Consider the following 25,351-nt stretch of genomic DNA (forward strand, 5'->3'; position numbering starts at 1 on the left):
TTACTATAGTGCAGGATAAAGTCATAGAAAAACATATGAATATTTACACATGTGATATGACAGTACATATATATACACAATAAATAATATTACAATTTTATTTTAAATATTCATTAGAGTTTATAAATATTCATGCCATAGATACATTAACAAGAACCACATTACTATATGAATTTAAATGTTAATATTAATTACAAAATAATATTTTACAAAACTGTATTGTCACAAATATCCCACAGTACAAAAATCTTTTTTATTTGGTCATGCAAACATAAATTTGAATTATACACATTGTTTTTGTTTAAAAAACATGTCTGTTTAATAGTGGTTCAGTGAATGAACTAATATGATTGGCTACTTGCCTTGAGTTTCAGCCAATACTGATGCTGTATGCAAGCATGTGACCAAACAAATCACCAATCACAAACATCAATGGACATAAAGATAAAATGGTTAGTAAACTACTAAATATGTAGCTAAACTACTGTAAGCAGAAGATATCATAAATTAATGAAGTTTTGAAAACAAAGTGAAAATGGCCTTTTAAAGAAACGCTAGTTGATAATACCAAGTACTGTATGATTTTTACGATCAATCTGGAAATTACCTCGCATGCAATTTAAACAATCTGTAATTTTGCTCAATAAAGAGATAATTGCAGTAAAAAATAAATGTTAAAAAACTAAATAAAATTTTGGAAAGTTTACTTTGAATTAACAAATATTAATTTTGACACTTTAATTAGCAAATTACTTTATTATAATTAGTCAATTAATTAGGCGGATTTTTGACAAGATGACTGCATTATACAAACAATGAGAAAAAGAATAATGGAGATGAAATAGATAAACATATGATATCTTCAACATACAAGGATGAGTCTAGAAAATAATCCTATGAATATGTAAATGAGTAGGAAATGAATTATTCATAGATTATGGAAACAAATTTAGCTCATACATATTCATGAATGTTAATCGCTACTGTTGGTATGACACTTCAATGAGCTAGAATTTTGATCAGAGGTATATGTTAGCATAATAATGTCCAATTTAGCTCATATGTATTCATAACGGTGTAATAGTTACAGCACAAAGGTTTGGTATATAAATAGAATAGTGTCAAATTTAGCTTTATACATATTCATGAATATTAATTTAGCTCATACATATTCATGAATATCAACTCTATTTATGTAATGAGCAATAAGTTTAAAATGATATACAGGAGTGTCAAATTTAACTCATACATATTCATGAATGTTAATCTATACTCATTGCATATTCATAGTGATATTTTCCACATATTTATGGATATAACTATAAGGAGATCTGACCTACAGAAATGGGATTTGAAATAGATGAATTGTTATTCGGAAGGGAACATCACTATGGAAATAAATTATTAAGTATCAATACTATTTTAAGAAATTAAATATTTAAAAAAATATACTTATATAATTAATATTAAATTATCCAATGCAATACACATCAAGGTATAATGTAATAATTTGTACTTGAATAATTTTGGATTGGAAATAATGTTATAGGAAGCTTACACAGTAATTATACTGTATGGCAGAGTATTGTACTATGTGGCGCAGTAATTATATTGTATGACACAGTGTTTATTATACTGTATCCTTTACTTAATTCCATAGTAAAAATTAGGTCAAAATTAAAAGTGATTATCTCTTCATGGAAAAGATAATATATTAAACGAAAATATATAATCGGATAGGAAAAAATGAGTTCATTAAATAATTTTCGGTCCAAATCTTTGGTAATATGGACCCCTGGGAAATAAATAAAAAGTATTAAGTGCTTAAATTAACAATTTTCATGCACAAACGATGTATGATCATGCTATTGTTGGAGACAAAAACATTCTATATCCAAGATGCAGATTTCATAGCAAATGAAATTGAACATACAGGCAAGGTAAACGAGACGTTTCAGCCATCGGGTAGTGAATTTAAAACGCATTTCATACGGGATAATAGCAATATTGCAATAAACAGCTTATTGAATTTTGGTATTAATAATAACGTACAGGTCGATATTATGACCTCTCTATAGCAATTAGAATTTTATCTTTTGCTTTCACTAAAGACAAAAAAAAACAAGATTTGACCAAAAACTAGGGTTATTTAAAGCATATATTTTACAGAAAAATGTCCCCTTATAGGAGTGTGCTCTGAAAAGAGTTTCCTGAAGGAGGGGCTCTATTGAATTTAGGAAGAAACTGGCATAATTTTGAAAGTTTATTATCATATAATCAAATTCAAATAAACTTGTATTGCAGTTTGATAGCTGGAAACAGCAATGCATCAAGGGTGAAATAAAATATATATAAATTAAAAATGACAATATATCATTAAATGCTTAGAAAAAAAAACATAAAAATCAATAAATATTACAAAAATATTTAAACATTGTGTAACAGCAAACAAAAAGCAAGGCAATAATAACTATAATATTAAAATATTATTCAATACACTAAATAAAATAATAAATATTAAATTCACAAATAAATATTTTTAAAAATATGAGCAAATGTTTAAACAATGATATTGTAGGCCTACCTACTTAGAAACTAACATAAACAATTTGAACTAAGGATTTGGTTGATAATATAGTTAAATAGTTTTTGCCGTAAAAAATACATACATTAATTATACAGTCACTGCAGCAAAATTATATTAAAACATTAAACCTTTTCACACTAACAGTGAACAGACCAGAGGTTTTTGTACGGAATTGTTTACAAGCACATTATTAGAAATACAGTGAAAACTAAAGAAATTGCGCTCTTTTTGTTTTGATAAACTGTTTGCTGTTCATATTGTTAAAAATACTTTTGTGGAAACAATAAACTATCAAGATATATTAATAGTTTCGTTAGTGTGAAAAGGGTACTGTAGTTGCGCTTAAATCAAGTACAATTATTAATATTGAAGATAATCTGAATAGCAACCAAACCTTATTAGAATGTTCATCTATATAATTAACATATTCAAATTATTTATTCACTCATGCAGCTAATCTCCTTTATCATTTAATAATAATGTATAATATCACAATATAATCACAAAAGAAATAAGGCACTAAAACCCATGAGCATGCTATACTGCATATACTATTTATTATGCTTCTAATCAAAACGGTTTTTTTTATGAATATTTTGATAAGTTTGTAGGATTTTTAAAAAGCTTGGTAGATATTGATTTACACAAAAGTGGGTGTTATTAGGACACATGACATGTAAAAGAACATGCCCAAGAAGTATAAATTTCTACTAAGGAGAGCATATGTGGCTTAGGCAGATGACATACTTATATATATGATTAAAATAAATCCGGATAGGGGTTAATGACTGCTATAAACAATACACAAAAAAACAAACCTTATATTTCCATTAGCTTCAAGCAGTATGTTGTTATGATACACACAACCCACATGATTTAAGATTAACATAAAGACAGATGTTGCTATGGTACACATCGCACCTGCAGTTTATTATTAGCATAAATACAGGTGTTGCTATGATACTTATCATACCTGTAGCTTATGATTAACATAAAGACAGGTGTTGCTATGATACACATCACACCTGAATTGATAACCATAATGGCAAGTGTTTCTATGATACATATTACACCTGCACTAATTAACATAAAAGTGGGATTTATTAACATACCTTCATACAATGCATTTGTGTTGCAACGGTTCTAATGACTGCGGTTGAGAACACGGCAGGTGGTGTCATGCGAACTTCATGGGATGGTGGGCCAGCTAAATTCAGTGGTTGGCCGTCTCCTCCACCAGAAGATGACCCATCAGATAAAAGTAATGCCAAACAAATGTTTAGCAAAGACTAAGAAAAATAAAACAATTAAGTAAAATCGCAATTAATTTGGCAACCCCTTTGAAATCAGTAAAGATGATAACGAGGTGCCACTAGATTACATAGCTATTGAGCCAAAAGTCCTCCTGCTAAATGTTTCTGAGTGTGTCATGGAATGTAAAGAAATGAAATTACGCTAATGTTGCATAAGACAAACAGTAAATGTTTTAAATTTTACAATGACTGGTTCAACTCTCTCTTCTCTTGTTTAATAATCAACATTTTCTGGAGAGTGGGATATGAATGATGATTAAAATTAAATACAAAGTACAAGCCCATAGTCATATTTACAGGAGATTCCTTTCCACACACTTTTTCTTCAAAAGGACACTTTTTCTACAAAAGGTCACTTTCTGTATAAAAGGGCACTTCAAAGAAAACCGGCAAAAATCGTCATAATCATATATGTCTCTAGTTTGAAATTGGCATTTCAAGAAAAATGTGGTTCGTTCAAACTCCCCTGGCTAAAGGCTTGTAAATTTAATCATAAGCTTACCCTTAGATTTGGTAGATGTGCAATGATGCTCTTACGTTGCAGCGCTATGTAAATTCCTTTCAAAAAGTTTGCAGCTGATTCCCAATCAATAAGCCGCTATAAAAAAAAACATTCATGTTTTGTTAACTAAAATAAGGTACCATCATCCGTTTTTGACAAAGAGTCATTCAAACCAAGATTTGAACTCTGGTGTTAATCTAGATATTCACCTAGACACCTTTACTTATAGTGTGTGGTCAAAACCAGAAAAACTGTAAAAATTGTAAAGAGAACTTAAATAAAAGATGCTAAACTCCAGTTTGTTGAGTTATTACAACAATACCTACCATAAGTGCTGGTTTTTTATTGATTTTTGTAAACAGTTTGTCAAGTCTTCGTAGAATTAATGTAAGCGCTGGCCGCAGATCTTCATTGTACCAATCCACAATTGGAATCATTTTGGTAATGTATCTGAAGCAAAAGAGCAAAATTGTGAATCCTGTGATAATCCCTACCATGGGTGGTTTAAAAAGGTCTGTTGCAAAAAACAGACACGATACAATGCCAGAAGAACATTGGCCAAAGAAGAACAATTATAGTGGGGTTACTTGTTAAAATCAAGTGTATATTTTTGTGTTTTACTTCTGATTCCGTTTCTTATTGTCAATAACAGAACAAGCATTTAGTAAAAATATAAGTTACCCATTTTTAGATATTGCTGGATTGTGAGTGTTGAATGTATTATAAAACATAAACAGTACTTACTTTTGAAGGCCTTTGCATCCCATGGTAACTGGATCATGTGGTACTACTTTTAGTAGGCAGCAGGCTATCTCTGCTAACCTCTGAAAAAACAACATCAAACAGTGACTTTTAGTTGGCTGTAGGCCTAATGCATCTGAAGTCACCACTCTTCCAGTCAACCTTTCCATAGAGCTGGGATTTACCGGAAGATCGGAGTTATAGCTCCCTAATCTTTCAAAAAATGTAATGGGCTTTTTTATGGGACCTTCAGTTTACAGTCCTTATTCTACCACAAGAGCTATTGTCAAGAGAACTGAAGAACGTTTCTGACATCTTGCTTTTACAGCTTGGTCACTGAAAGTTATACATCTAACCAACTAGTCAACAATACTTACAAAATGACAACGTTGATCAAAGATATCTGGTCCCTGTGCAGTCAATCGTAGCTCTTTTGAACGTTGTACGCTATGAGCAAAGAACTGAGAGACAAGGCTTAGCAACATGTCTCGAGGTTTACGGTACTCATTCATGGCCTCGATGTCATCTGAACCCTCTTCTGAGTATTGCATATTTACATGCTCATAATTATATCTAAGTAAACAAAAAATAATTAATTTCAAAATAGTGGACATGGAAAAAAAATAATGGATGGAGGAAAGAAAATACAGTAGTAAGTTCCAACGGACAGAAATACATGACAAAAATCTGTTTATATTGACACGGAACCTACTACTTGTACATATATTACATTACCTACAATACTGTACCTGCTGGTTGCAGCTCATAGTAGGTGAAATAGGTTGTTGAAAGAACACAAGTCAAGTAAACAACATGGTATTTTCTTTCATATCATTCAAGAGACTGTAACTCCTTTACTGAACTTAAACTAGACAAGACAAGAAGGCAGTCAATTTTAACACTATTATTAATTAAACTTACTGCGCTAGATGTTTCCTCTTACCTAATTTTAAAATCTTCACGTAACTCTTCCTCCACTGCTTGACCGACACTTTGAGGGATCATTACTAACTTCTTGGACTGTTTTCGTAATGAAGTCGATCGAGAATGAGAAGAACTCTTGAAACTAGCTGCTGTGTTTAAAGAATCTGTCTTTCTGCTTGGGCCATTTGTGCCTCTGTTAAAAAGATTTCAGTTAAAAGTATTCCAATTTATTATATGCAGAAAAAAAACAAATCAAATAAAAACTAAACTAAAAAAAAAAAAAACTAAACGCCTGAATACTAATATATTTCAACAAACCTTGAGATTGCCTCAGCACCAACTATAAGCGCCCTCACACAGACAGCCATCTCTTTGATGACCTTAGCCTCTGCTCTAGCTGATTGCGCTGTTGGGTTATCATACGGGACAGTCTGTGACTGGATGTGTTCAAGGTATAGTGGTATAATTGCATCTAACACACTCTGAAGAAAAAACACAGTTTAAAGATTCAATAAACTTGGTTGTTATTCACGAAAGAACCATTGTCCTTAGCTTAGGTAGCGCTGCTCTATTTTTACAACAGAAAAACCTTCATATATGAATGAGGTTCAAATAGGTAATAGGACGTGGTGTGGTGACAGAACATAGAATAAAATAATGATAGGAAGAATGTAAGTGGACTAAGTTTTAAGCATGGAATGTGGTAAGTCATGATGAACTATTGAAATTGAAAGTTGATAATGAATTCAATATTAAGCTCGAGCTCTTACAGTAGAACAATAATGTTAATCAACTGCTGGTAACTTTACTTGAAGTTGCAAGAAGTATATACTTACCAGCATCTGAGCACTTCTGCTAGTCTCTGGTGAGTACGCTACCACGACAACACAAAGTCTGATAGCTTCTAAGATTGAGAATTCATTGGACTGATCATTACCACTGTAGATAAAATCCTAAAAAAAGCAAAAACAAAACAGAACATAAAAGGAGCCAATTTGTGAGTGGTTTAAAGTCAGCATACAGTTGTGGGCTTTTATATGTGGTACACGATTCAAAGTTTCCAGTTTGTATTTTGGAAAACTGTGTGTTACTTGCAGTCAGTTGCATTAGTGTATGTTGAGTTGAGTTGAAATCTCTGTGTCGAAAAGTTTAATTGAACAAACCAAGGTTTTGAGCGGTTTTTCTCCGGTAACAAGTTCCATGATGTCTAAAATTCCATCTAGAGGTTCCTCACAATGGCCTTCTAGTGACAACAACAGTTTAAACAAGCATCGAGCAGATACCTGTCAACAAATACAAATACCCCAAGTTATACGAATGGCCAACCAGAAATTTAACTGAAATTAATGGATAAACAATAGACAAACTTCAAACACATGGATTCACCGTTTGACATGATGAAGGTAAAATGAGTAACAAGCACATTTTTTATGATAAAATGCATTTTTAGCAAAGGTAAATCACACAAGATTTTTCTCTTTTGTGAAGATTTTTTGGCACCCCGGCAAATTGGCTAGAGATATTTGATGGTCTGATTGATTGAATGACTATATACATCCTTGTTATGACCGACTATACTGTACTGCATAGTATAGTTGGTGTATACAAACATTTAAAATTTAGCAGTGTACAGAGTCAATAAACTTTTCTGTCTACCTTTCCTGGAGGCACTGGTGCCATTTGTGTGTGACAATTTGGTTTCTCCACAATCAGTAAGGGAGCAGCACTTCCAAACATCTAGCAAAAAATAAGACAGCAAAGTTACATTTTCTAATACAAATCAAAAAACTACATTATCTGTATAAATATACTCATAATTTTGTCAAAATGATTCCAATCAACATACCTGGAGTATAAAAGGTTTCATGTGTAGTTTGTAGAACTGTTTACATGTATACTAAAACAAGAATAAATAAAATTAATGTTACATAAATCAAATGTGTGTTTTCAGTTTCAATAATAATAAATATATCATTTTTTTACAAATATTGGAGTATCATAAATAAATTCAAGTGAACCTTGCAACCCGATTTCAACTACCACCACTGAACTAATGAAACTTTCTGCTAAGTTTAAATACGGTAGTTGAAAAGAATTTACGTTCTTTTGAACTTCTGATTTTTTAGGAAGTCTGTTGGAGATTCTATAAGCAATTCGTGTAGTGTTTAGCGATTGTGGTTGAAAGTTAATTTGGATATTTATGCAATTTTAGTTAGTTCCAATCGGGTAGCAAGGGCAATACACATTTTAAAAGAATCCACTAGTCTACCAATAGTACAAAGTATGAACTAAGCATGCATATGATTGCGATAGAAAATGAAGAAGGTCACATATACAATTGCTTCATGCTTGATGCAGCTAAATCTAAAGAAATATTCTTAATCACATAAACAAAATAATTATAAACTAACATGAATTCTATAGACACAGTCTAAGATCGATATAAACCTTCTAATCTTCATGGATAATAAAGATGGATGGATAACATTATATTTAACATTTTAGCCTTGTTTGAGGGCAATAACAAAAAATCTAACAATTATTAAGCTAAATATTACATATCACAAAGTGGACCAAAGGTGTGTAATAAAATATCAGTGCTCTAAGTTAACTTTGCTTTCAAGTCCTGTTAACATAAATATATATTTATAAAGTAATTACTAAGATAAAATCATTCTAATTTAGCAAAAAATGTACTAACAATTTTTTTTTTTTCAAATTATTTTTGTCTCCAATTATACAGTACATAATACTATACAATACATTATGTTAAACAATTAGCAGACGACGACTAAATGCAATGAAGCATGCAATGATACCTCAATGGCGCAACGTGTAACAGAGCTTGTGTAGTATAAAGAATGAGCGCGAAACAAGGTGGGTAGTAGTAGATGATATCTGTGTATGAGAAATAAAACAAATGCGCATCTATGTCAATTTCTTGTAACCTCTAGTGTGTAACTTATACTTAACTAAATGATAGCAATATTTTGGTTAGTGCCACAGTTCAGAGCTGTTGAGCCTATGCGTGGTTCCTACTTGGACGCAACGCAAGGTCGTAACCGCACTGCAAGTAAATTGTCCAATTTTGACGTGATGGACCATCACAACTGTCACTGTGATTGATCAACTCACTTGTGTTGAGCTTTTGTACTTGTGTTGTGCCCTAGTGGGAACCAAGCTTAACGGAAAAACACGAGCACGACATTTTAACAACTGCATTGTCGTGTGATATATTGTTAACAAAAATGTCCATTTCAAAACAAGATCAACTTACTAGGATTGTTGTGCTTTTAAAATTGAATAAAACTGTAAATTATTTTTTCACAGGTGTGCAAAAACAGGATGACATTTAAACGGCTCCATTTTTTACACATCAAATTATATTTACTAGTGAGTGATCATTCTATATTTTCTTACATGTTCTTCTAACAAAGTGTTATTCTCCTGGCATACAAACAAGATATTGGTTGTTTTTTTTTTTTTTTAATATTTCAAGTACAGGTACTAAAAAATGAGAACACATCTTCTCTATTCAGGGAGGTAAAATACCCTCTGCTATAATCAACTTAGATGATGACACTATTAGTTGTTTACAAATGGATCTTACACTGTGATGCTTTTGGATTATACATCTGTTCTTAATTACTGTAATTTAAATGTGATAATACATTTAACATTTGCTGGCACAATGTCTCTCCTATAGAATCAGTTTTTAATGTGACAGACTGCATAGACCAAATTGAATCTGTTTTATAAGTTGAAATAACCAAGAATCTTAAAATAAAAGATGAAATGACATGGGATGAAAATCACAATCTGAAAATGATGGAAGAAGCATGAACAGATGCAATGATTCTGATTGGACGCACAAGAGTAATAATCACTCAAACCATCTTTAACCAATCGCAGCAATGCAGGGTAAACCACATGACTTACTTAATGAGTGGAAGAATTTATTAATAACTCATTTATTAACACTTTCTTTACCTTTGCATATTAATTAGATCCAATACATCATTTGCATATTAACAATTTAGTCTAACCTCATTCATCCAGCTTGGTTAAATGTATTATTTATTTATTTTATTTACATCATTAGCATTTTGGAGTAACACATTATTTGCATAGAAATTAGGTGTGAACATCATTTGCATATAATTGTGTTACTGATGATGAATGAACATATATATATTTCATACCTTTTCGGCAAAAAAAAGAATTATTGCATTGAAACCTCATTCAAATGTTTCATTAATTTGAATTTGGACTAAAATTTGTAAAAATTAGTAAATTAAACTCAGGTCATAAGTCATGTGATCAAAAATGGTTAGACATTAATTCTATCTGTGCACTAAATGTGTACCTCTTCTTTAATTAGTATGTGTAAAAGTAAAGAATGGTGAATGACAGAAGCAAGCTAATTTGAATACAGGTGGCTGAAATTTGTAAAATGCTAGTGGAAGAAACAGGCAATCTACCTCAATGGCACTGGTTACCATGGGGTTACAGTTATAAGCAGAGTAGATCCGCATAATTGTAGGCATTGTGCTTTGGTATCTGAAAATGATCATCCTCAATAAAATCATTTTGTGTAGGGAACATGTTAAAATTTATTCTACTGCAGTAACTAAAATTTGTACTGCAATAATTGATTTAATTTGTTTCAATGACGATTATGAAGCAGTCACAGTGTATATGACTACCAAAATTTAATAAATAATGGAAATTGTTAAAAGGAAAACTTGTAGTTACTGCAGTAGAATACATTGATGATCCCTTAGGAAAGAGTCGACCAATAAACCTCTACTACGGAAGTGTTTTTGTACACCAACACAATCCTCCAAGCTCTCAAAATCAATCATTGAAAATCAGTAAATCTTTGAATCAAAAAATCTGTTAAATTGATGAAAAAATTATAAAATCTGTAATGTATAAATATTTGTTTACAAAGAAAATTTATACATCGAGATCATGTTCTTTACCATCTAAATATATTGGTATACAAAGTTCAACAATTTAACACCCTTATCTCTGTATTGTATCTCCACATATTGCATGTGCAGTATCATAGGAACATTATGTGAAAACAGTGTCACATATTTATCACATCTGTAGTATGTTAACTTAGGATAAGTTTATGGGTACGACGTATTACATGCAATAAATATGCGACACTGTATAACAGAATTTGCATATGATACTGTACAAATTATAAAAACAGTACACAAATCAAGTAAATTGAAAGTCTTACCCCTTGGTAGCAAAAATCTGTTTAAAATGTTTTGCTATATTAATATATGTAGCAAGGCAAACTCGCAATAAGGACATGTCCTCGCAATGCAGTAATAGAGCACCATTAATGACGTTTAGGAAAAGCTGCATGTCAGCTCCCCATGCAAAATCTGGAGACATGTTGCTGAACATAGTTGAAATCAACTAAAACAAAAATGAATTAAATAGCATGCACTTGTTAAATTTAAATTGGTATAATTCATGTTTAATTAGAAATACAATAGGCTCACCACAGCCATGTAATATTGTCATGATTAAATAGAACCTCGAAAAACATTATAGTAAGGATCTTTGAAACATTTAAAGCTTTATTTTTTCCCTGCCAATTTTATATCACTCGACTTGTTCCTTGATATTTTCCATCTTGTCGACTTTGCTCCTCTGACAAATCATTGCTATCTGTTTCCTGTTTCCAAACTAAAACTTATATTGGATGCATCCTCTATTTGGAACAAATTTCTACTTTTTTTAAACTTTCATGGATATTTATTATTTTAAAACTCATTTATTTAATCTAGTCCAATTTAGGAGTAGTGTTCAAAACTTTTGTTTGATTTTGTTTTCCAAATAAAAAAAAGAAAGTTTATTCTACTGTTCTTACCTTAACCCATTGGAGTTTATGAATGACATCCAATCCAAACAATTCCTATAAACAAATGTTATTAGTATGAAATCCATTAAAAATGATAATAATAACTCAGTACACAATTAGTAGCAAAAAGATTTAATAGCACCCTACAGTAGCTTAAACTGAAAATGATAAACAGTTCACGCTATATCAGTTTCTTTAGGAATGAATGAGTAATAAAGTATCCTGATCCAGACCAAAGTGTTAGGAATTTATTCAATATCATCAGACCAAAGTGGGTTGGTCTGTTGGCCAATTTGGAGCAGTCTATAAAATTTTATGGAAGGATCGGCAAGAGCTGTTAAAGATATTTTCTGCACGGACAAAGAAAATGGGTTAAATATAACCAGACTGAGGTATGATTATATTACAAATGTTCTATATCAACATAAATATATTGATTACCTTTCCAAGAGCTGGACTTCTATAAAGATCAAACTCTGCATCCAATGCTTTACGAGGAAATGATGGTAACCTCATCAGTTCACCATGAAGGAATGCTATATGAACTGGCATCTAAAAAGCAACAAATTGTATACCGACAATGAGCTCGGATAGAAAAAAAAGTGGTTGTTGAAAACATTTTCCAAGGGCTGTCAGCATTAAAAGAAGAAAAGTCTTGTGTTGCAAAAAATTCTTAACTTACAAAAAGCTCAAGAACCATTTAATTGAACTTTTACCATGAATTGAAGTACAACAGCTAATACTGAACAGCATGTGATACAAAATTAACCAATCAGATATTCAGTAAGTATATACACTCATGGTATGTTAACAGAAGATCAGAGTGGAGCTGTGGATTGGTGGTTATGATGCTTGGGTACCAATCTAAGGGTCCTGGGTTCAAGTCCTGTCATATGTCAGGGTTTTTTTCTCATGACAATTTACAACTCCACTCCCAAAGACTTAATAATAAGTCTTTGTCTATGTAGAGCATCTTGTGTATATATATGTTCTAGTGCAGTATTTGGAGAGCCATCTCGATAGTGCTTTGCACTCATGGCAATCCTCAGGGTGCTGCACCGGCGGCTGTATTGTCATGTATTGTTGTGCCTGAAAATTGAATAAAATAAAAAAAAATAAAAATAAAACAAACAACTAACCTGACTGGGATTTGTGTGACGTAACGTTGACAATGTAAATGAAACTCTTCCGATTTCTGCTAATTTATTTGTAAATGCTTGTCTCTGTAGTTGTTGTATACCCGACTGGCGACTGAAATACTGCAGCTTAAGTTCAGGACTTTGCATTCGTTTGTACATGTAGAAGTCGCGTACGTATGACCGCATAGCTAGCATTTGATCTAAGTAATAAAAAGTAAATAAAATGTTGCCTATGCTGTAGGACTTTAATCTCATGTCTGTGATGCAGCAACAAGGTTGTCGCAAGAAAAGGGAACAATCTGTGCAGACCACAGGAAATGTCAAAAGCTTCTGTCAAAAAGTGGTTAAGTTGAAACATTACCAACCTTACTGGTGGATACCAGATTGGATACCAGATTGGCAGTACCTATGACAACAGTTCTATATTGTTTTTTTTTATTTTCCACAGCACGACTCGAAAATTACAGTAGGATCTTATATGAAGTTTTAGGTAGTGACACTTTATTGACGGTCAGAAAAATCCTGGAGTTTCTAACAGGATTTGAATCAGGGAGCCACAGTACCATTAATAAATTAATACGGCTTTACCACGTTGAAACACCGGTTCTCGTCAGATCACCGAAGTTAAGCAACGTTGGGCCTGGTTAGAGCTTGGATGGGAGACCATCTGGGAATAGCGGGTGCTGTATACGGAGCTGGGGTCCCATTAGGCATTTGAAATCAGCACTGCTGACTCTTATGGCAGCCCCTGCATCTAGTATCTGCCTCAGACCTCTGGTCAAGGTGGGCACTGGACGAGAGAAGCCCTTGATCAATATCAGGACCAATCAAGGTGCTTTAAACAGGCTTTGTTTGTATCAAACCTGTTAGTGGCGGTAATTATCGCTGTTGGTTTCGATTGAATAAAATAAAAATAAAAAAATAAAAATTTGAATTTCGTGTAGGTCTTTATAAGTTCTTATATAAGTTTAAAAGTAGTTTTTAGTACAAATAATCTGTCAAAAATGGAAAAAAGCAAACTTCAAGAATACTTTTAAGCCCAGATTGTCTCCTGAAGTCAGGGTATCTTGCATTCACATATTTAAAAAAAAATGATATCTATATTTAAAACTCACTTGTCTTCTTATCAACAAGAAAATGGCAGGACTGCTGATCTGGAGAGATGTGATAAAATTCAAGACAGTCTTCCAAAATCTGATGAAATTGCATGTCCTACCCAAATAGAATAAGATAATTACAGAACTGGCAAAAGGTGCAACTTCATGAAATGGTGAAGCAAAATAAAATGTTTATTAGCATTGATGTTTCACTTCAATGCAAACTCACAGAAATTATATTAGAAAACTGCATTCCAAACTGAAAGCAATGAACATACTCCATTATTTTTTATTATCTCAATAAAATTATTGATTCAACAGGAGAATAAAAAACTGTGTTGTTGTGGATATAAACAAGGGTTAGATTATCAAATGTCCTTAGCAAAAAAACTCATCTTAACTTTGTTTTGCTTAAGTTAATTTTCAAAATATTCTAAATAAAAATACTCCCAAGAGAAATATTCCCAGGAAAAACAACTACAGTTTTCTTTTCTCCAGGAAATCAAAATCTGCAAATGAGGGCGTTCTGCAAACCTTCTATAAAATGAAATGATTAAAATACAATGACCAAGAGAGAGCATGTGTGAAGCCACTATCCATCTTGTACTGTTGATAAAAAGCAATGAAATGTATAAGCTCTAAAACCCTGGTATTCAACTTTTAAAATGAAATATAACATGTGGCTACTAAGAAACAAACCAAAATTGTGAAGAATTCAATTTCAGATGAATGATAAGACTACAAAGCCATGAATTCAAACAACTTAAAAGTGTCCAAAATTGAAAGTTTCAAATGCCTGGTAATTTTTCATTATGCCCAAAGAAATTTATAATACTGTAAAGCCTATCTGTAATGTGCAGTAGCCAGTGTGATATAAAACCATTTTTGCCATTGAATACCAGAGTTCTAAATTCTGGCAAACCTGCATGAAATTTTCTCATATTTGTGATAAAATAAAAAGAACACATTTTCCATAATTGAATCACAGTTACGTAATTAAAACAACTTCACCGCACAGAACATGTAAAGCATAGTTGATGACTGTATGTATATATAAAATTGTATATATTTATTAAATTCAATCAATATTCATTATTATAATATATTATTTGTTCTTTTTTAAAAATGTTATATGTTATATAAAATATCAAAAAACATTGAACATTTAATTATTATGACATAAGCTTGGGCCAAATAGTGTTAAATTCGGTGTGCATGTAACAACTTACTCGGGTAAATAACTATAGCCTGAATGGGCCCATATTTTTATATTTGAGAATAACTTACTCTCAATTTGGCCTTTTGTCATGATCTGTAATATCTTTATGTGGTTTTAATAATTTTACAATATAATATTGTGAGTATTAATACATACAGTAATTTTATTAATAAAATTCAACTAAAATTAAGAGATGAGAATACAATACGATTTTAAAGAAAGAATTTTCAAAAACAGTTTTAGTAATTGCAATATTTAAACTATTTTACTAAAATTATTAATAGGTATTAATAAGCATTTTGAATTATCACTATTTTATAATAAATATTAACAGCAATGAATATTGATGATGTATTCTGTTAGTTTTGTTTTCTGCTTGAACCTGATTGGCTGCTTCAAACGTGGGCTTCAATCGCCACTTGAACACCTTGCGAAATCTTCGTCGTTGTCTCTTTAGTAGAATTTATCAGTCAATAATAAAAAATGTTAAAAATATAATTTTTAAATCATAAATGTATAAAATAATAATGAAAACATAACACATTGTTCACATACATTCAAACCAAAGACCATACAATTACATTATTATTATATTGAGGACTAAAGGTGTCACCAATAGATCTAAACACCTCTATACATCATATATAGATCTAAACACCTCTATACACCATAGTAGACATTTTCTCTGCTTACAAAGGCAAAGGGAATCTATACAATTTAAATGTATATTTTTTTCTATAAAATTTAATCAAAATATTGAATAGAATTTGTTTGGGGTAAACCAAACCAAACATTAACAAGCAAATTGTGTCAAATCCTGAAATTTATATACAAAGACTACAAGCTGGCAGTCTTATCTTCTTGCATATTAGCAGTCTCATCTGCTTGCTCCTTTAATCAGAAATGGTTGGCATTTATAGTGCAAGAACAAACTTACCTCATTGACTGGTAATTGTGTTGGAATATCAGATTCATCAGGCCCGTGGATAATTACTTTCTGTAAAAAACAAATGGGAAAATAAATCACTGCGGTTTTGCAATATTGCAATATACTCCGTACCAGACATAGTTGAAAAATAACATTTCCTGATTACAATTTAAACAAGTTTGGAAATTATTCCTCTATAGTCTGTTTTGCATGTATTCCAATCCATCTTGTGATTTCAAAGTCTAGCTACCCACAGTTTTTTAGAACTATAGATTACTGTATAATATGATATACAGACAACTACAAAACACCAAGAGAGTCTGGCCCAAATTCATGGTCTTTCAAAGAAATTTATTTTTTTTCAAATTTCAAAATAGGAAATAAATAGCATGAAAATGAAAATTTGGTTAGAGAGAGTTTCTGGTAGTCTAGTTGACTGTATTAATGTATGATAGAAAAAAACTTCACCTTAGCATACGGCACATTCGCACTGATTAGGACAGTTGGCTAAAGAAACAAAAAATAAACACATTTAGCATGGTAAATATATATTTGAAATACTTAAAATATGTTTTAGTTTTATTCTGTTCATATCTTGTATTTTCATTTTTAATATTACACTTCATACAATAGGCTATAAAAAACCTATGCATGATATACTCATGCAGTGGTAGCCATGAGAAATAAAGTGGTCCGGGAACAATTTCTGTTCAAGTCACTGGGTTGTCATTCAAAGGCTTCTGTGAAAAAGTGGTCAGGTTGAAACCTTACTGGTGGCTACGCCCCTGTTAGGCCATGTTACAGTATGAACGACCCCCACTGGATATAAATTCCTCATATCATATAGGCTGTTTTTGTAGGCTTACAAGAGGTTATTTCTAGAAATCTAGATAAACAAGATAAAAGAAAACTTACATCACACTGCTCTTTTTTGAGTGTTTGTTTCAAGTCTTTGAAAGTTACTCCTACAACATATGGAATGATTCTCCAGATAATGGAGAGCGCATTTGCAATTGCCTCACTGGCACCCGAGTGGGGAGTTCGGCAAGTGTACATTAAAAATCCTAGCTGTAACATAAAAACATATGGGATTATTCTAGAGAAGTTAGAGAGGTAACAGATGGATCAAGTACAGTACTATTTTTTCAGATTCAAGGATTTTTTCTTTTTTCTTGTGAGTGATGAATTTTGCCTAAATTGATAATAAAAATAATAATGTGATAATGTAACATAAAAACATGGGATTATACCAGTGAAGTTAAGAGGTAACAGAAGACAACCTAAAAATTTTGAGTTGGAAAGACGGATCAAGTACAGTACTGTTCTTTCAGATACAAGGTTTTTTTCTTTTTTCTGGTGAGGTGGATCGACCACCTTTGAGAAGGATAGTAATGAATTATGCCTAAATTAATAATAAAAATAATAATGTGATAACTATTACAAATATAATGAGATTTAATATACCAAATAATTGAATAAAGTGTGGGCCGTTTGGGGTGGCAGTTCACCAACGTGAGTTAGTAACTTCTTTAGTAGTAAGATTATCTCCTCCTGAAATTTAAAATAAAAATTTAACGTTAATTCTATATAAATGCCACAGAGAAGTTCAAATCTATATTGGTAAATTTATTCTGTTATGTAATTAACCAAATTAGATAAAATAAAAAGTTTGGAAGTTGGGTTACCACTGAAATAGACTTGGCCTACACCTAACTAAATCATTGCGAAAGACATTTTTTCCATAACTAAGATGGGGTTAACAACCAAGAGTGGCCTTATTCCACACAAACCTGTTTCTCTCGTATTGTGATCTTTTCCAGAATGTATCTTAAAATAAGAGCTGGTTCTTCTACCAAACATGACCATAGCACTTTTCCTGCTACTTCACCAACTACAGCGAAAAAAAAATGGAGAGTTAAGGCACAACAATGATGTCAAAGTAAAAACACACAACCTGTTGTAAAGTTGTATTGAGTAAATATAATGTAGGACAATCTAGGTGATTGGTCATTCTAAGACAAAAGACAAGTAGGTTGTTTGACTTGGTTCATTTCTGGAAAATCGCAAACAAATATACCATCCAGTGTTCTAGTCACAAGAAATTTGTGTGATGTGAAAGAGTGGTCATGTTGAAACCTTACCAATCACACTGGTGGCTCAATATTAAACGTAGCAGTTTGGCATGCATATTCATATATTTACTCTGTATTAATAAATGTAACTGTTTATGAATGTTATCATTGAAAATCCTTACCGGCTATTCCTTCTGCATTTACTTCCCCATCATCAAGCAATCGGATCAGGTGCACCAGTGTACTACAGATGCATGATGGGAAGAACAGTTGGAAAGTTGGCTGGTTGTGATGGAAACGCTCTGGGAAAACAGCATCATCGTCACCTGCTAAAGAAATATTTATGGCAACTTTTCCATTAACTTTTATCTATTATTTTACATTACTTCTCACAATGTAGCAATACTAATTCAAACATAATTATTATTAATACTTTACAGAAAAATTAAATATAAAATATTTTAAGTAACTATTTCAATTATTATTAAACTTTAATTGATTTAATATTACAAATGTATTATGTTCGTTTCACACATTTTTTTTTCTTCATAAATATTGTTGGTATTTAAATTTAATGGGAAGATTTAATTTAAAAAGTACAAATACTGTAGTACCATAATAATTGAAATCCTTCCAAAGGTTTTAAATTTTGTATTATCATTATTTATTATGATTATTAGAAATTCACAAATGGTTGTCCCTCAAATTAAAGATTAATTTTTCATTTTATATGGCACAGTTAATTGTCAATTAATAATGTTTACTAATTTAACTATATTAAATAATGTATTATGTTCGTTTCACATATTTGTTTCTTTTTTTTCTTCATAAATATTGTTGGTATTTAAATTTAATGCGAAAATTTTATTCAAAAAGTACAAATAGTACCATAACAATTGAAATCCTTCCATATGTTTTTAATTTTATATAATCATTATTATTTATTATGATTAGTAGAAATTCACAGACGGTTCTCCCTCAAATTAAAGATTAATTTTTAATTTTAAATGGCACAGTTAGTTGTCAATTAATAAATGATTTACTAATTTACTAATTTTTATTATTAAATAATTAATTAGAACTTGGAACATGTTAATAAACTACAAATTGCCTCATGAGGAGTACCTCAATGTGATAAGTTTTATATTATCATGGGTAACTTTCTGTTTCATTTAATAACATTTTATAGTAAAATAACCAAGCCAGTATAAAATGCAAATTATGTCTACCCAAGTAGTAATATGTGTGATGTTTTCCAGACTATAAATTTGCATTGGTATTTTGAATGCTTTAAACTCTGACCTAATTAGTTTTACAATGTGCTGTTTGTATAGATAAGTTAAGTTACCAAAGGTTTTCTAGCGTGTTTACATTTATACTGATAATTCTGTCAATTATTTTGAACAATCCGCAAAAACCACTAAAATCACATCTTTAATTTGAGGGAAATCTGTGTAGGCCTACATTATGTCTTATATTATATTGCTCGTAAATAGAAATAAAATTATATTATTCATTTATCATAGAAAAAAAAAATAGTTTGAAATGATACAGTGCTATTAAAACAAGACTATTATTTCTTATATATTTTGTGAAAAGAAAAAAAAAAACTACTAGGAAATTAACAACAAATGTGCATTAAAGAAAATGTTTGGAACTATAATAATCGATAATTTAATAGTAAAATACAGAGACGATATAATTAAAAAAACATTCTACCATAAAATAAAAAGAATGTAAATTTATTAGTATTAAAAAATAGAAGAAGTCATCTATTCCTGAAATTAAAAAACATTAAATATAATAATGATTCGGATTTACTAATCATGCATGTGCTGCGAAGCATGCAAATGTGATGCAAGAGATAGGAAAGGTATTTCACAAACTGCTAAAATATGCGGTAAAATTCAACTATTAGGGTGAGATTTATTTCATGCTGCAACAACGTTTTACATACAGGAAATAATTTTTTTTTTTATTGATGTGTAGGTTTTATATGTTGTCATTTATTTCAGTGAGTGTCCCAACATTTGAAATTATATTTTGATTATTTGTATGGTATGTCAATATATTTAACAAAATGTCAATGTTGTATTGGACAATTTCCTTATAAGGTACAATAAAAATGTCTGTTTTCTAACTGATAAATTTAATATAATATATGAGTAAAAACATATTCTGATTTTATCATTTACTTGTTTGTTTTTACACATCAGCTGTGATGGCTTCATAAATTAAGTTTTGCCATCCATTTTGATTGCTTGCTCCACGGTGCTGATAACAAGGACTTTTAAAGAATATCTGTGGGGGTATGCTTAAAAACTAATCCGTGAACACTACAATAGATGTGTAACCATGGACCTATCCATGGTGTGACTATGCCAAGTTGTAGAGTAAGAAGAAACCATGGAAGCAATGGGAAGTCACCTGGTTTGAAGCACCAGACATTTCTCCGATGCTTTGTAATTGTTGACATCACATCACCAAAAAGTTTAAACTATAGACCAGATAATAACATTTATTTTAATGATGATGAAGCCATATAATATCTATAATATAAAATGTATATATTCGAGGCAATGTTTGTTTGTGTGCAATGATAGTGATCGAGTTAAACATTATTACTGCAGTTACTGCAGTAATGATGTGTGATTTTAAAACTTTCAATGTAAACAATAAACAAAATAAGCAGGTTTAAAGAGTAAATGAAAGTCACTTTAGTCACTGCAGTAGTTTTGACATGATCCATCAATAAAAAGGTTATGAATATCAATTTGAATGATTGTTATAATAAAATGAAACTTAATTAAAATTATCACAATTAATAACCAAAATAACAATATTTTAAGTTTTTGCAGCAAATTATGCAAATGTACACTGACTGAAAATATTAGAAAAATACAAATAGGTTTTAAAATAAAATTATTATCTATTTTTTACGTTTTTCATGCCAGCCTAAAGAAAAAGAAGACAACGATTGGAATCAAAATTCTACGTCTAATTTTCTGCTGCATTTAGGTAGAAAATAGAGATGTTTCCATTGCGTTTAACAGAACATTGAATGCATAAAGTACATGCTCACAAAACGTATAGTGTAAAGTTGAATAGCTTTGCGACTCATGGACTGCACAAAATTTGGAAAAAAAATATGTAAACTTATATCACAACATGTAATGTGTAGATGCTTTTTATGAACTATTAACAAAAAATTGTGCTCAGATGAAATAATAAATACCAATTATTGTAGAATAATTTGGTTAAATAATTTAATTTTCTAATTTATATTGTCATCGACCAAAATGATGTGGCATGAAATATTTGATTTTCTGTTCATCATAATGATTTAAATTTATAACAATTTTTTGAAGCAAATAAAACATTGGGATAGAAAAACATGACCCCTTTTAAGTTAAAAACTTTTTGGTGTTTTGTCAAATCTGATTCTTTGTTAAATTTGGAGCGCACCATTTTTGTTGTAACTTTTTACATTTTTAAATGAATCAAATGATCCACTATAAATACAATTTTTTAAATGATTAGATTCTCAACAAATTTCTTTCACATGAAATTTGTGGTATTTGGCGTTTATTTAAAAAATAATAATTTGGGGATGATTATACGCCCTATGTTGGTTATGTTAGTGTGCAAGAGATTATATTTTGTTATACTATTCTGTATAAAATATTTTAAAATAGTTACATTTTAACTTAATATTGTTTATACATTAAAAAATACATGCAATAAATAAGGTTAGGTTCTCTTTTTCACATGCAGAAAGAATACAAGCCTCTACAATCCATCCCATGATGCACTGGGACAAAGCATGCTGAGTAGGAATATCTTTAATTTAATGTTAAATAATTTTGTTGTCAAAAAAATGAGATGAAAATGGTAATAATATGACGGAAACTACCTGATGTATTGGTGTAATTATTGCCTGTTGCAGTACCACCTGACCAGAGAGATGCACGTCTTATCGACATGCTTCGAGCACGGTTCACGCTATTGGCGCTGGGGGGTGGGGCTATGGAAACACGGCGTGCCGACATTGCCATTGACAGCGGAATAGTGTCGTCTACAAAGCAGATATCAACAAAATGCAAAAAATGGCAACACACATACATACATAGAATTATTTTTATCAAGGGTGATATCGATTATTGGAAAAGCAAATGGAACATACAGTACTAGTAATAAGTATACTAAGTAAAAACAGAGGGGTTAGATCATTAAGAGGAAGATTGCGTTAGCATTATTATTTGTGATGTCATTCCTGCAAACAACAAGGTCAAGCGTGAGGCTAAAATTTGATACATATGACCTTTGACATTTTAAGTTGGTAATTAACATTCATAAAAAATATAATAAAGAATGAATTTTTCATCTGAAAAAAAGTTTCTGGATTGGGAATGGATGAAGTTGTCATAATAAAAATTAATTTAATTAATACAAATATCATGTAATAAAAATACAATCTAACTGAAGTTAAAAATATTTGAAACAACTTTTTTTAGTTGAATTTTATATAAACTTTCTATGTTTAACAATATTTTTTTGGGATATTTTTCATAAATTAATGATTACTTAATTAATGAATTTTCATAATCAAAAGTTATGTTGGTTTATTTATAAATTAGTGTTTAGAAAATGATTATAATTACTAAATGTCAAATTTAATTATGAAATAATACACATGCATATAATTCAAATGGGAATATTGACAGATTCAATGTAAAATGAAAATATGCAAATGAGGATTTACGGTTGGGTCATAGGTTAACAACCAATAATAAAAAAAATATATAGGACAAAATAGTTTACTTGGTAAATTTAGATATTAATAATTTCAATTATAAAATAGAAATTCATATTATAGAAGTATGACAACAAACATCACATCAACAATTTAAAAAACATTTTTAAAATGATTATTAAAAATTGAATGAATATTAAATTCAAGAAAAATGTGTAAAAAGCATAAAATTGTTAAAAAGAGATATTAGTCAATAATAATCTGAAAATAGAAATTTTCGATATACTCATAGTAATAGGACAGTGAAATAAAAGCTGTAAATGGAAATGAATACAATTAAAATGTCAAACATAGTTGATATCATATTTACATTAAAGAAATGACATTATATATTTCCAATTATTTTGATTAAAAACAATGTTTATTAACACATTTATCATAGTGATATTTTTTGCAACAGAAATATGGCATAGTTAATAGAGAGATACATAAAGCACATATAGCAGCAAAGCAGAAGAAAAAGACTGTGAGGATATGTGGGACAGACTAGGGCTATTTAACCACATTCCACACAATCCAGATTATATTTTAAAGCTTTTTCTGTACACATCCAGCATGGCTGAATTGATTGTAGTCCTTTGGCCAAGCCCAAACTGGATAGAAGAACATATTAATTCACACATTTTAAATGGCTACAGAACTTCTAAAATCTGTCAATTTAGTAATGGAAAACACCCTCTAGATACAATCATGTGTACACAGTCATAAGTATCTAATTGAATATGGTCATATTATGTTAATGTTCAGGCGATTCCTACTAGCTACAATTATGCACTAAAACACAAGCAATTTACCAACACGGACAACTCTCGCACGAAAGAGCAAATTTGTCCAAATGTCCAATCACTTGCGTTAACGCAGATGCATAATTAGTGAGCGTTAAGCTTAGCAATGCTGCTATACTAAAAGAAGCAAGTAGTATCCAAGTTTTTAGACTAAAAGGCAAAGCAGGTGACGCACACAAATAGTACAAACTTCTGTTAAAATAATATTTTAAAATTTAGAAATCAACTACCTTCGTCGTCAGATGATGTATGATGGGAAGGTTCATATGCAGCCTGTTGAGGGACAGCTGCAGTCGTCAAATGGTACGTTTCTCTAGATTTTCGTTTGCGTTCTGCTTCTCTCTGCATTGTCCTTTTAAACTGCTCTTGCCGTTGGTTTGTCCGTGACACAGCCACCGAAGTAAAGGACCGCTAAGAAGTAAACACATTTTCAGTAGTCTTTTTTGTGATTGAAAAATATTTACGGTGGTGACATTAAATAACTCCTCTTTATTTATTATTTATTTGTATGTTTTATAGGGGACAGTGCATATTTCATTATAAGCTTATTACGTTGTCCTCTCACACATCAATAACATGTATTTCGAAACTGTGTTCTACCAGATTTTTTATAGTTGTAACCCAAGCACGCTACATCATATTTCAGTTGATAATTCTTTACACTCTCCACAAAGATAATTCAAATTTCTTACCGTGACCTCTTCAGTAGAGACTTTATCCCCAAGCTTATAACCACTTTCTGGCATCCAGGGTGGTGCAATCACTGGTATATTTGCCATACCAATAGTAGGTGAAGGTAAAGTAAAATCAATACTAGGTGGCGAAACCTGTAATTAAAATTTGTTTATGTTGAAGATCTGTCTTTGAAAGAAATACAAATTTTGTTTTACCAAGAGTGGGTAATGTAATGCTCCTTTATATTTAGAGGAAAATGAATGTTTATGGCGCTTATGTGCCAAAAACAATGATGGCTCTCACTAAATTGTCTTGACACATAACAAAAATATGTTACCCGGAATATGTATGATGCTTTTTCTTCCATCCTTGGCCAGACTTGGTATCGGAAATGCCAAAGAACCGCAAATCGCTGGATGGCATCAACACGCTGTCCGGAATCTTCATGTTCCATCTCATTGGTTATCATCTTCATTGTTGCATCTGGTATCTTAGCTGAGCACATCAGAACAATTGCCGCTGGAAGATAAATAATCAAATTGTGCAGTATATTTTAACAGGATTCGAACCACTAGACACATAGAATATTGCAAAAAAAATAGAATTGAGATCATAGTTTCTGTTGCAATATTGATTTGAATTTTTATCATGCTTTTGACTTTGATTCAA

At 30.9% G+C, this 25,351-nt stretch overlaps 1 protein-coding gene and 1 pseudogene across 5 annotated transcripts in view; one reads left to right on the forward strand and one right to left on the reverse strand.

Annotated features, from left to right (window-relative positions):
- Nucleotides 1-25,351, reverse strand: part of LOC140049485 (protein unc-80 homolog) — an 88,652-nt gene that overhangs the window by 8,683 nt on the left and 54,618 nt on the right. For 3 of the 5 annotated variants that reach the window (XM_072094382.1, XM_072094383.1, XM_072094381.1), the window contains 27 exons: nt 25,020-25,201; nt 24,700-24,834; nt 24,238-24,418; nt 22,323-22,484; nt 18,592-18,738; nt 18,128-18,228; nt 17,802-17,888; nt 17,253-17,405; nt 16,806-16,844; nt 16,347-16,406; nt 14,209-14,305; nt 13,094-13,293; nt 12,396-12,506; nt 11,964-12,008; nt 11,322-11,506; nt 10,549-10,627; nt 7,914-7,964; nt 7,724-7,804; nt 7,231-7,350; nt 6,904-7,020; nt 6,386-6,549; nt 6,087-6,260; nt 5,521-5,716; nt 5,147-5,226; nt 4,729-4,852; nt 4,403-4,498; nt 3,700-3,876 (listed from right to left, as the gene is read on the reverse strand). In XM_072094382.1, coding sequence (XP_071950483.1) covers nt 3,700-3,876; nt 4,403-4,498; nt 4,729-4,852; nt 5,147-5,226; nt 5,521-5,716; nt 6,087-6,260; nt 6,386-6,549; nt 6,904-7,020; nt 7,231-7,350; nt 7,724-7,804; nt 7,914-7,964; nt 10,549-10,627; nt 11,322-11,506; nt 11,964-12,008; nt 12,396-12,506; nt 13,094-13,293; nt 14,209-14,305; nt 16,347-16,406; nt 16,806-16,844; nt 17,253-17,405; nt 17,802-17,888; nt 18,128-18,228; nt 18,592-18,738; nt 22,323-22,484; nt 24,238-24,418; nt 24,700-24,834; nt 25,020-25,201 — 3,344 coding nt within the window. The remainder of the gene's footprint in view (nt 1-3,699; nt 3,877-4,402; nt 4,499-4,728; nt 4,853-5,146; nt 5,227-5,520; nt 5,717-6,086; nt 6,261-6,385; nt 6,550-6,903; nt 7,021-7,230; nt 7,351-7,723; nt 7,805-7,913; nt 7,965-10,548; nt 10,628-11,321; nt 11,507-11,963; nt 12,009-12,395; nt 12,507-13,093; nt 13,294-14,208; nt 14,306-16,346; nt 16,407-16,805; nt 16,845-17,252; nt 17,406-17,801; nt 17,889-18,127; nt 18,229-18,591; nt 18,739-22,322; nt 22,485-24,237; nt 24,419-24,699; nt 24,835-25,019; nt 25,202-25,351) is intronic. The other 2 variants (XM_072094385.1, XM_072094384.1) reach the window with 2 other exon arrangements.
- Nucleotides 13,668-13,785, forward strand: LOC140050626 (5S ribosomal RNA; annotated as a pseudogene).

Source organism: Antedon mediterranea, chromosome 5 (assembly GCF_964355755.1).
Source record: "Antedon mediterranea chromosome 5, ecAntMedi1.1, whole genome shotgun sequence".
Classification (NCBI taxonomy): domain Eukaryota; kingdom Metazoa; phylum Echinodermata; class Crinoidea; order Comatulida; family Antedonidae; genus Antedon; species Antedon mediterranea.